Source organism: Nyctereutes procyonoides, unplaced genomic scaffold (genome assembly GCF_905146905.1).
Source record: "Nyctereutes procyonoides isolate TBG_1078 unplaced genomic scaffold, NYPRO_anot_genome, whole genome shotgun sequence".
Lineage (NCBI taxonomy): Eukaryota > Metazoa > Chordata > Mammalia > Carnivora > Canidae > Nyctereutes > Nyctereutes procyonoides.
The window spans coordinates 23,831,377-23,844,611 of record NW_026575051.1 but is presented as its reverse complement, the minus strand read 5'-3'; the positions used below and the strand labels follow the sequence as shown (position 1 = coordinate 23,844,611).

The following is a 13,235-nucleotide window of genomic DNA, read 5'->3' as shown; positions in this document are numbered from 1 at the left end:
TTGTCAGAAGTCACTGGAAGAAGAAAAGAAAGAGCATGTTGAAAAAGCCAAAGAATTACAGAAATGGGTATCAAATATCAGCAAGACATTAAAAGATGGTGAGAAGGCTGGAAAATCTCCCTTTTCTAAGCAAAAGGTATTCATTGAGGCTCTGGTTTAATAATAATAGTGGGTAGAACTTACTGAATTGACATGGTCAAGTGGAAAAAAAAAACACTTAAGTTCTTTACCTTAATTTTCCCCATTTTTATAAGCAATTATAATGAGGATCAGAGAGGTTAAGTAAGTTGATCAAGGAATCAAAATATGTAGGAGAAGGAAGTGTCTCTGATTCCAAAACGTTACCTATATATATTACTGCTTCTCCTAGTGGTTATATCTGCTTCTTGATTATAGTGAAGAGAGTTGCTAAAGAACAGAGTCATCATGTTTTGTGTTCAGAGTAAATCCACATACTCCTTATTGTAAAGATATATGGTCTCATTCTTACAAAGGTGAATGAAACGGTTCAAAAACAACAGAACTACAGACTCAGGTGTTAACATTTTTGAGGATTTCATTTAGTTGTGCTTCCCTGGATCTTAGTATTTTACAAAGAAGTGTTCTCTAGTCAGTCACTGGAAATTCTAAATTCTTTCCCTTACCTTCATGAATTCTTTTGTGCAGAGGGCTATCTTCTGTTCCTCAACTGCTTGGCAGTGGTTGAGTAGCACAGCTCATGAGCTATTAGTGCCCTGTGATGTCTGTTGGATGATACTGCTTGAAGCTCTTAGGGTGTTGATGATCTAAGGTCCAGTGTTGATGCTTGCTGGTGATAGCCCTGGAATTGAAGCTGTATTTAAAAAAAAAAAAATCCACTAAGTTAATCAGCATTTTTCCTCAAATACTTTTCCTACACTTGCCTTCCTGCAATCATTAGCTTCCTCTTCTACCTCTGCGTCAGTGTTCACTTGTGATCAGTTGAAACAGACATTGTTGATATAACTAAATAAAGGGAAGCTTCAATGTCTTGTCTAATTTTGGCTATGATATGAGGCAGATGTAATGTATCTGGGGTTCCCCATTGGAGAAGTTTACAAACCAGAGTATATACTTGAATTAGTATTCAGTTGAAATAAAGCCATATTAGCCCATAGTCTTACATACTGTATTTCATATTTGTGTGGAGGCAATCAGAACTTGGAAAGTAATTATATTTGGTATTTTAAACTCCAAACCTTCAATGTAACTTTATGTGAATATTTAGTTTAAAGTATCTTCTCCCTCTTTGTTCTCCCAGTCAGGTAGGGAAAGAACTTAAATAGGGACATAAACTTTAGCAAAGATGTCTTGGGAGAACAAGTTTCTTTTGAGAAATGAAGATTACAAAGCTTGGTATTTTCTTATTCTGCAGTTTTAAATTCCTTAAAACCTTACTAAATCCATTTTAGACCTACTAGACATGAAAGTAGACAGATACTTTTTAAATGCAGATCATAGTGCCTAAATTACAAGTCTCTAATAAGTACTTGATGGTCTTTCTGTTAAGTGAAATTTAAGGTAATTTGATAGCATAATAAATGTGTGTGTTAAAAATCAGCGTGGCCTCATGATTACATGCAACCATGAAAAATAGACTTTGGCTGTATTCTGAATAGAGTACATTGGGGGAGAATATACCTTTTCATTTGCCCATCATTTCTTCTCATTTCTGTTCCTTTTAAAAGAATGGCATCCAATTTCCGAAATAGAGTATTCAGAAGTGATATGTTGAGAGAGTAGGAAAAAATGTTACAACCTCTTGCTTTTCCTTAAACAGATCAATTTTATTCCCCTATCATAGATGAATTTTGCAAATTTTAGAAATTATTTAATCTTGGTCTGCAGATCTTACAGATTACTGTTTTCACATTAATTTTTTAAAAAAGGGCAGGGCATACAGGAACTTGGGGGAGGGAAGATACTCTTCTAGAGTAGTGTCCCACATTCATATATCTTTTTGAGTGCTGCACCACACAAGGGTAACACCGGGTCAGTGAAGAACCTCTGGCCACCTGTGATAGTTGAGACAACCTTCATTCACTGTTGGGCTGCAACAAATATGAGAACCACATAATGCCATATTATTTCCTCATGAAAATGAGGGCATTATGGTTAGAAAAAGAGTCTTAATCTGCATTCTAGATAAAGTACTCTTCTTATCCAGGCTTGTACACTGATAATAACTGATAGGTATATTGACATGGGCCACCCATCATTTGGATCTTAATTAAAACTTGATTAGTTAAAAAAAAAAACTTGATTAGTTTTTAAAAATTACTATTTTCTCATCTTTATTAGGGGAGAGTTTCAATATGTTTTCTCAACCTTGCAGATTTCTAGTGAAGAAATATCAACCAAGAAGGAGCAATTATCTGAAGCACTTCAAACCATGCAGTTGTTTTTGGCAAAACATGGAGACAAGTATGTTGGTTTTCATTAGCTCTTTTGTTCAAAGTAGAGAATTGGTCTTAACATTAAAGCAAAAGCTGGTAAATTTTTTTTAAAAGATTTTATTTTTTCATGAGAGACACAGGAGAGAAGCAGAGACATAGGCAGAGGGAGAAGCAGGCTCCATGCAGTGAGCCCGATGTGGGACTCAATCCTGGATCCCAGGATCAAACCCTGAGCTAAAGGCAGACGCTCAACCACTGAGCCACCCAGGTGTCCCAAAAGCTGGTAAATTTTAATTGAGGTTTTAAAAACAGAACTCAGGAATTTACTTAATGTAGTATACAACTATAAATTTAGCAATTTAGCTGTCACTTGTAGTCACTTACAGTTTTTACCAAAACCCTGAAATGTACCTATTATTCCCATGTATTAGTGATAAGAAAACAGGCTCAGAGACCTTAAGGATGGGTAGCTAGTGAGTGATAAATATTCCAAGCCAAGTCTTAATTCTAATTAGTACTCTCTATGACTTGACTTTTTGGAAAATATGTATGTTCTTTATTTTCTTTGCTGAGACTTGTAATAACCTGTTTTTTTTTCATATTTTGGTCTTACTTTTTCCAATAAGGCCCTTCATATATTTCAGCTAGTGTCACGGGCAGGAAAAAAATCTACCCTTTTCTTAAACTCTTTGTGAAATTGTCCCCAGGAACTATGCCACAATGACTTTGTACTGCACCTTAGAGGATCAGGTTAATTTCCTGTAAATTTCATCTTTATTCATGCTTTGAATAAGTTTTATCTTGAGTAATGGTATCTTTCTGTCCCGTTTCCATGTTGGAACTAATAATAGGATCTTTCCCTCTGTCATATAACAACACTGTTATTTTAGAAATGTATACATGCTAGAAAAGTGTTGATGTATTTGTTTATGTCCTTCTCTCCAGTCTCTCTCAGGCAAGGGAAGGATTCTTAGATGAGTAAAGGCCATCCTTAATTTTCCTACACAGTCATTCTGAGATTTGAGCAATCTGTACATGAAGTTTTATTTTATGGCCATGTGATTATTTAGAAAAGGATTTTATGTTACAAAATCATTGAGCCTAATATGTCATCTTTACACTTAACGACTTGCATTCCTCTTTTCATACTTTCTGGTTATTATAGAATGACAGATGAAGAAAGAAATGAATTGGAAAAACAAGTGAAATCTCTTCAAGAAAGTTATAATACATTCTTTAGTGAATCTCTGAAACAACTACAAGAATCACAAAGCTTAGGAGATAAAAAGGTAGAGGAGAAGGTAATATAATTTATTTAAAACATAAAGTGCTTTCAAGTTTCTTCGTTTTCTCGCATGGTTGTAGAAGTAATATATAAATGATAAAGAAATGACCTTGAATTTGTGTACATGGAAGAAATGTGAATGGAGTTTATCTGAATATTTAGAGATTTCAGTGTTGTTTATTAAATGCAATCTTACACTTGCTGTCATCAGTTTCTGTGACATCTTAATCTCTGCCTTGCATGGTCAAAGAAAAGAATCATTCATTTTTCTAACTCTCCTCTTTAAAAGCCATTCTTCTGCTGCCATATTAGGTATTTTACTATATAAATATGATGTTATAAAATGGCCTTGACTCATCTTTAAAGATGACATTAGAGTGTTACGAACTGATTTGATTTTCAGAGAGAACCATGAGATTTAATGGAGTAATAATACTGGGCCATTCGTTATAGTGAGGATGCCATAGCATCTTCTTAAAATATAACAGGAACCACTTAAAATTTGGCCTGTCTTTAAACTTTTGAAACTTGACAATATATATTTACAGTATTCAACATAATATTCAGTATTGAAAAGTTATCTTTATATTTAATTCCCTTATTCCCTGGAATACTTTACACACTATTTGTCACATTTTGGGGGTATGTAACAGTTTTTCTGGTTCATTAGATTTTTACTGTCTGCGAAGAAGTCTGTATGCTGTAAACATCAATAGCATGGGGTTTGATACTCTTTTTCATGTCAGTTGACTAATCTCACCCAGTTGCAGAGAGCATGGTTTGCCTTCTTAGGTATGTGTTCTGTTTTCTCACTATCATCATTTACTCTGTTGTGTCCTCACTAACCTTGTTAATGTACACAATATTAAGTTTTCAATTCACAGATGCATGTTATTTTCAAAGCTTTTATCACATCCTGTGCTGTTGAATAGATCACTGACATAGATCACTTGTGCATTTGAGCTGCCTAACATTCACAGCATTTGCTGCGCCTTGGTAAGTAGAGGATTTTTATGTTGAAGTGTTTATTTCTTAAAAAAAAAAAAATGCAAACTATGTTTCATGAAATTCTGCCCACCCTGGGGTCACAGACCTGAGAATTTTTGTATTTTCTTTTCAGCTGGATAAAGTGATTGCAGGCACCATTGATCAGACAACTGGAGAAGTACTTTCCATATTTCAGGCAGTTTTAAGAGGCCTTATTGACTATGACACAGGAATCAGGTTGCTTGAGACACAGCTAATGATTTCTGGTCTAATTTCACCGGCATTAAGAAAATGTTTTGATCTTCAAGATGCCAAAAGTCGTGGCCTTATTGATGAACAAGTTGTGTGCCAACTCCAAGAACTAAATCAAGCAAAGGAGATTATTTCTACTGTGTCATCTACCACAATTCCAGTGCTGGAAGCTCTGGCTCAAGGCATGATATCAGAATCCATGGCCATCAGAGTTCTTGACATACTACTTTCCACAGACTTTTTAGTTATTCCAGCCACGGGAGAAAAATTGACTCTACAGAAGGCTTTCCAACAGAACTTTGTTTCTTCAGCATTATTTTCTAAACTCCTGGAAAGGCAAAACACGTGTAAAGATCTTATTGACCCCTGCACCGCTGAGAAGGTGACTTTAGTGGATATTTTGCAAAGAAGTATTTTACAGGAAAACACTGGGATACGGCTTCTACCTGTGAGACCACAAGAAGGAGGTAGAATAACATTAAAATGTGGAAGAAATATAAGCATTTTAAGGGCAGCTCATGAAGGTCTCATAGACCGTGAAACCATGTTCAGGTTATTAGGTGCACAGCTTCTTTCTGGAGGTCTAATCAATTGCAACTCTGGTCGAAGAATGACTGTTGAAGAAGCTATGGCAGAAGGGGTAATTGACAGAGACACAGCTAACAGTATTCTCACATATCAGGTTCAAACAGGTGGAATCATCCACTCAAACCCTGCTAAACGTTTTACGGTGGATGAAGCAGTCCAATGTGATCTAATAACTTCAACCAGTGCTCTTTTGGTGCTAGAGGCTCAGCGAAGCTATGTTGGACTCATCTGGCCTCACTCTGGTGAAATATTTCCTACATCTTCTTCCCTGCAGCAAGAATTGATTACAAATGAATTGGCATACAAAATACTGAATGGCAGGCAGAAAATAGCTGCTCTTTATATTCCAGAAACTTCTCAAGTCATTGGTTTGGATGTTGCTAAGCAGCTGGGAATTATAGATAATAACACAGCATCAATTTTGAAAAGTATAATACTGCCTGATAAAATGCCAGATTTGGGAGATTTAGAAGCTTGTAAAAATGCCAGAAGATGGCTATCTTTTTGTAAATTCCAACCATCCACAGTCCATGATTACAGGCAAGAAGATGATGTTTTTGATGAAGAAGAACCATTAGCAACTCAGAGCTCAGAACAAACTAAAAAGTTATTTCTATCTTATTTGATGATAAATAGCTATATGGATGCAAACACAGGCCAGAGGCTTTTGCTGTATGATGGAGACTTGAATGAGGCTGTTGATATGCTACTAGAAGGCTGTAGTGCAGAATTTAAGGACACACCCATCAAAAAATGTCTTGATGCCTTAAGACTCCCTGTTTTACTTCCAAGTAATGCTCCTAATGAAGGAAAGGAAAACAGTATAGCTTCACCAAATAGTTTTGATAAATGTCATCGCAGAGAACCTAAGCATAAAGAAGTTCCTGAAGATAGAAAGCATACCATAGATAAAGAGTGTAATGAAATGGGAAATAATTTTATTAGTAGTGAATTTTATCAGTCAGAAAACCTGGCAAATATAAAAGTAGCTGATCATAAAGTCCCGAATTCATCCTATTTATCACAGCCTGGACTTGTGGCAGGTGACATGCTTAGACAAGACTCTGAAAACATACTTAAAAACTGTGAAAATCAAAGTCAAGTTAGAACAAATGAACATGCAGGTGAATGTAGTCATTCTAAAAATATTCAAAACTTCGCAAGTGATTTGATAACAAATCCTATTATGAAATCAAAAACCAGTAGAATCTGTGACTTGAATGAGAAAGAGAATGAAGATAACATAAACAGGGATTTGACAATCTTTGACTATTCTCCCAGGCTGAATGCCTTGCTAAGTCATGATAAATTGAGGAATGATCAGGATAGTCTTAATGTACATACCACAGAGAGCAATGGAAATAAATGTGAAGCTCCCACATTGCCACTCAGCGACCAAACCATATTATCAGGTCAAAGAATGGGAGAGACATTTCAAGAGCAGTTTCTGGGAATTGCAGCTATCAATATCAGTTTACAGGGAGTAACGTCTCCACAGAAACCTTTAAATATAGGTGACATTGCTCCTCAGGTCCAAAATCATAATGATAAATATATTACAGAAACTTACGGTGAAGATGGAAAGTTACATGCTACTTCTCAGCAGAAACCTGAAAACAAGCAAACTGAGTCCCAAATGGAAGAGTACCCTTGTGCCTTGACCCCACAGGATAACACCAGTGATGCCGGCACATCTCCTGTCCGTGCCACACCGCTGCTTGAAGAAACCATCAGTGCTGGTGACTATGAAACGTCACTTGTGGATGATCAGCGAAGTGTGACAGAAACAGATACTGACAGTGAAGGTGATTTTTATGATACTCCCCTGTTTGAAGATGATGACCACGATTCTCTGCTTCTGGAAGGTGATGATCGTGATTGTCTGCAACCTGAGGACTATGCCACACTACAAGAGGAAACTGATGTGACTGCTTCTCTTGGTGATGTTTTTTATGATGTTTCAAGAGAGAATGAAAATTCTGTGGAACTCCAGGGGGCACTGGTTGACAGCTTAAGTGTGAGGGGAAACAGAGAGTCTCTTCAGGATGTTCTCATTGCTACTGAGAAAGCTGGATTCAATTCTGATGAAAGAATCCATTCAGATTCAGTTGGCTCACACAAGAGCAATGGACAGTTTCTGGAAACCATCTCAGAAAGGGAAAGTTCGAATATCCTTGAGAGTGATGAGTCTGACTCATCGATTGATTATAAAATCATAGAAAGAAAAGAGAGCTTCAGTGCTTTGTTAACATTTGATGACATTGGGTATTGGGGAGGGAGAGAAGAAGAACACATAACTGGACAAGAATTTAAATCTGATGCTGAACATTTAGATTCTATGCAAAGTGAAGAAAGTTACAAGGATTATGTATGTGACAGTAATGATCAGGATATTGATGACGATTATTATGATGATGAAGGAGGAGTGGAAGGTGACGGTAAAGAACCCTGGTGCCAGGATGAGGCTGCGGATATGGATATCCAGTTGTGTGCTACTGCAGTAAGTGAAAAGGAAAATGATCAGGACAGTCAGAGTGTTAAAAGAATTCTCCCAGATAAAGTGCACAGTTACAGGTCTTTAGAAAACCAGCAAAATGTAAATGTTTTACAGCTAGAATCAACTGGTAAATATAGCTTAGTTACTGAAAGAAGCAACCTTCAAGAATATACAACTGAGGTTGTTGGAAAAAGTCCAGATCTGTTGAATCATGAGCTGGCCCTTAAGGATATATTGCTGCCCATCACTAAAGACACTGAATCAGAAGACACTTTTGGCTCTGTAGTTATTTTACATAATACTGATAACATCTGTTCAACTTCTGAAGTAGATAATGATTTAATGAACATTAAGTTGATCCAAGGGCCAGAATCCACAGATTCTTTGAAAGGTAGAGATCCATATTTTGAGAATGTGACACTTCAAGTCCACTCATCTTTTGATAAAATCATTTGTTCTGAGCCTGATTTAATAGGAAAGCCTGCTGAGGAAAGCCATTCGTCTTCTGTAGCCTCTGTAACTGTCGGAGATCGTCAAGGAAATGAAAGAGGTCTAATTAAAAAGAAAGGTGACCAAATTAGTATACTAACAGAAGATGAAACATCAGTTCATAAAATGTGCTCAGGTAAAGGAAAGGTGCTAGAAAAAGGTCAAGAAGAAGATAATAAGTATCTCAGACTTTTGCCTAGTGAAAGTACAAGGGAGAGTCTTGATTTAGATAATGATCAGTTTCCATTTTCACGAATCACAGACAATGAAGAACATAATCAGAAAGGAAGCCTGAAAAAAGTAACTGTAACTCTTAAAGATGAACCAAAGAATCTACAGACAGTGGTTAGCGAAAGTCCTGTTCATTTTGAGAATCTTGAAGAAATTTTTGACTCCTCAGTTTCCAAAGTGATCAGTGCTGACATGACTTCAGACATTCTCTTGTCTGAAGGGGATACAAGTACTGAGAAAGATTCATTCACTGACAGCCCTGAGAAAGACTCTGACCTGTTCACTTATTTAAAACACTGTTCTAAAGATGTAAAAGCAAAAGATGCATTGAAACTAAATGAAGGTATCCCAAGCTGCATTCTAATAGCTTCCCCTGCTGTGAAGGAACATGTACAATTTGGAGTTAATGATACAAAAGAGAAGACAGCTCCTACCCAGGAAGTCTCACCTCTAAATGAGATGGCCCAACAGAATGAAATTCATACTAAAGAAAGTGCCTTGGAAGCGGCAACAGGACTTGCTGACCTCACACCAGAAAGGGATGAAAGCACACTGTCAATCTTACCTCTTAGAAATGTAGAAGACCTTGGGGAAAACAATGATTTTGTGCCACCAGAGCTCTGCACAAATGGAATAAAAAACGATAACTCGAGTAACCCTTTAAATATGGACTACTCATTCTCAGAAATTAGCAATAAGATGGAAATAATTGAGCAACAGCAGCAAAAAGAACAATCCTTATCTCTAGGATTCCAAGAAAAGGAAGTTCAGATTCCTGAGGTATCTCAGGTATTTCTTGAGAATGTAAAAGATTTCTTAAAAAGAAGATTGGAAGGAGGTCCTATGAGTCCTGAAGAGGTTGGAGAATCTTTAGTCTGTGCAGACACTAAAATTTTGATTCAAAACTTAATTAAAAGAGTTACCACATCACAGTTGGCAAATGAAGCATCTAGTGTGCCCAGTGACTTTAAAATTGGTGACTGTTCTGGAGTTTACCCCATGAATAACTCAACAGAACTAAAAGCAGAGAGTAGAGATGATCCATTCCATATTGCACATCTTAAGTCTGAGCTTCTCCTTGATATACTTAAGCAAAATCAGTATAGCCAGAAAATTACTGGAGCATTTGAATTGATGAAAGAATTAACCCAGATTGAGTATGAGCTAGAGAAAAGAGGTCTTACACCTAAAGTACCTCCAGTGGAACTTGAAAATATTTTCTATAAGCTGCTTGCTGACACATACTCAGAGAAAGTAGAACAGGTCAGAGACTTGAATCAAAAAGCATTCTCTACTTCTGAGATGGTGGATGAAAATTCACACATTCTTGATGACCTTAAAAACAAAGAAGGAAACCACTGTTCCCTTAATTTACAAAACATAAAAGATACTGGGCTAGAAAACTCAACTGTGTGTGCATCAGCATTGCCAAGCAACGAGAAGCTGGGGGAGCTATGCTGTGATATCCCAGACCATTTGGAAAGTATTTCAGGGTCAAAAGGAATGACTCCTGGAGATAGGTCAATGGAACAAGTAAGTTGATTTTACATTTTATATGGGAGTACCTGCATGAAACATTTGGGAATAATCCCATACATTTTATGTGTTTTTTAAAAACTACATAAAGGCTATCGAATTAAAATGTCCAAATTTGTGTTTAGTTTTCCACTGAATTACAGCAGTGTTTACAGCACACATCAAAAATGCATGAGTATTTGGCTTTACTTCAAGAGATGAAGCCCCCTTTGGACAACCAAGAGTCTCTGGATAATAATCTGGAAGCTTTAAGGAACCAACTTAAACAGTTAGAGGTAAGAACTGTCTGCTGCCTATTATAAATGGTAGTCAGCTGGTGTTAATTTGGAAAAACAAGCATTGTGCTTTATTATTACATTTAGAAAGCGCTACATTGAAGTCACCAATTATAAGTGTATTATTAAGTATGTCTTAACTTTGGTTATTAATTGATAATATTTGGCAGCTCCCACATTCGGGGCATATATATTGATGATTGTTAGGTCCTCTTTTTGGATAGATCCTATAAGTATGATATAGTGTCCCTCTTCATCTCTCACTACAGTCTTCAGGATAAACTTTAGTTTATCTGATATAAGGATGGCTACCCCTGCTTTCTTTTGAGGGCCATTTGAATGGTAAATGGTTCTCCAACCTTTTATTTTCAGGCTGTAGGTGTCCTTAGGTCTAAAATGAGTCTCTTGTAGACAGCAAATAGATGGGTCCTGCTTTTAATCCAGTCTGAAACCCTGCGCCTTTTGATGGGGTCATTAAGCCCATTCACATTCAGAGTTACTATTGAAAGATACGAGTTTAGTGTCATCATGATACTTATTCAGTCCCTGTTTTTGTGGATTGTTCCATTGGACTTCCTCTTAAAGAGGAATTTTAAGAGTCCCCCTTAAAATTTCTTGCAGAGCTGGCTTCATGGTCACATATTCTCTCCATTTCTGCCTATCTTGGAAGCTCTTTATCTCTCCTTCTATTCTGAATGTGAGCCTTGCTGGATAAAGTATTCTTGACTGCATGTTCTTCTCGTTTAGAACCCTAAATATATCCTGCCAGCTCTTTCTGGCCTGCCAGGTCTCTGTGGAGAGGTCTGCTGTTATAATCTAATATTTCTCCCCATAAAAGTTAGAGATTTCTTGTCTCTTGCTGCTTTAAGAATCTTCTCTTTAGGGATCCCTGGGTGGCGCAGTGGTTTGGCGCCTGCCTTTGGCCCGGGGCGCGATCCTGGAGACCCGGGGTCGAATCCCGCGTCGGGCTCCCTGCATGGAGCCTGCTTCTCCCTCTGCCTGTGTCTCTGCCTCTCTGTCTCTCTCTGTATGACTATCATGAATAAATAAATAAAATCTTAAAAAAAAAAAAAGAATCTTCTCTTTATCTTTGGAATTTGCAAGCTTCACTATTAAATGTCGAGGTGTTGAGCGGTTTTTATTGATTTTGGGGGGGATACTATTACATTTAGAATGATTATTGTAGTGGGTTCACACTGAACAGTTCTGGGATATATATTTTTTGCAGACGTTTGAATTGGGATTGGCTCCAATTGCTGTCATTTTAAGAAAAGACATGAAGTTGGCAGAAGAGTTTTTAAAGTCTCTTCCCAGTGACTTCCCCAGAGGACAGCTTGAGGAATTGAGGACAAGCCACCAAAGTTTGCAGACTGCTTTCACTTCCGTCAGCAGTGTGTCTTCAGAAAGAATGAAACACGTCATGCTCACCATTGACTCTGAAATGGTAGGCATCAAAACATTTCGCGCTGAGTCAGAATTTGAGTTTTGAAGAAAATTTGATTATTTGAAAATTTAGTCATGAGATGAAGTCCTTTTATTTTCAGACTGCTAGGGCTTTGAAGCAGAACAATTTTTTGTAAGAATTTGAAATTTGGGGATTGACAGAAATGAACACACAAATTTATTTTCCAGTCTAAGCTAGCAGTTTCCCATGAAGAATTTCTTCAGAAACTTGAATCATTCTCACATTGGATATCAGAGAAGAGCAGATCTGTGAAGGATATTGAGATTGTGAATGTACAAGATACTGAACATATGAAGAAAAGTTTGGAGTTTCTCAAGGCAAGTATCAAAATAAATGAGATAAAGTACATTTAAAACCCTCCAGATTTAATACAACAAATGTTTACCAAAAAGTCCATGGTTGGTGGGGTGCCTGGGTGGCTGAGTCAGTTAAGCATCTATCTTCGGCTCAGGTCATGATCCTGGGCTCCTGGGATCAAAGTCCCACATCAGGCTCCCTGCTCAGCGAGAAGTCTACTTCTCCCTCTTCCTCTGCCCTTCCCGCTGTTCATGCTCTCTTTCTGTCTCTCTCTCTCTTTCTTTCTTTCTCTTTCTCAAATAAATAAAATCTTTTAAAAAATAACTGCTAAATCTAAAAGGATTCTTTCCTTTCTTTGCCTCTAAGAGATGTTTGTCCATAATTGACACAACCATAAAATAATCACAACTTTATGGATATCATTCTCATGCTATCCTTCCTGCCTTATCAATCTCTTACCACCACTGACATCTTGAGATTTGTATTTATTTGTGTATTAGTCACATAAATACATAATAGTTAAATTATTCCTAAAAATACATCAGAGTTCTTAATTTGAATAGCATGCCTCATGAATAGGATGTTGAGGCTTCTGGCCCCGTGAGTCAGAAAATTCAAATTCTAGCTCATTGAATTGGGTTTTTATCTTCTGTTGAAGTTACAATTAATTTTTTATTTATTTTTATAAAAAAATTTATTTATTTATTCATGAGAGAGAGGGAGAGAGGGAGAAAGGCAGAAGCAGGCTCCATGTGGGGAGTCTGACACAGGACTTGATCCCGGGACTCCAGGACCACGCAATTCCAGGATCACGCCCTGGGCCAAAGGCAAGCGCTAAACCACTGAGCCACCCAGGGATCCCCTGAAGTTACATTTTAAATGTGACATGGCAGGCAAGATTAAAATACTCTTTAAGGAG

At 37.1% G+C, this 13,235-nt stretch overlaps 1 protein-coding gene across 1 annotated transcript in view; it reads left to right on the top strand.

The window, feature by feature from the left end:
• DST (dystonin) overlaps nucleotides 1-13,235 on the top strand; it is a 483,034-nt gene that overhangs the window by 344,481 nt on the left and 125,318 nt on the right. The window contains exons 36-42 of the mRNA XM_055329608.1: nucleotides 8-136; nucleotides 2,354-2,442; nucleotides 3,580-3,715; nucleotides 4,820-10,276; nucleotides 10,405-10,554; nucleotides 11,783-11,998; nucleotides 12,187-12,336. Coding sequence (XP_055185583.1) covers nucleotides 8-136; nucleotides 2,354-2,442; nucleotides 3,580-3,715; nucleotides 4,820-10,276; nucleotides 10,405-10,554; nucleotides 11,783-11,998; nucleotides 12,187-12,336 — 6,327 coding nt within the window. The remainder of the gene's footprint in view (nucleotides 1-7; nucleotides 137-2,353; nucleotides 2,443-3,579; nucleotides 3,716-4,819; nucleotides 10,277-10,404; nucleotides 10,555-11,782; nucleotides 11,999-12,186; nucleotides 12,337-13,235) is intronic.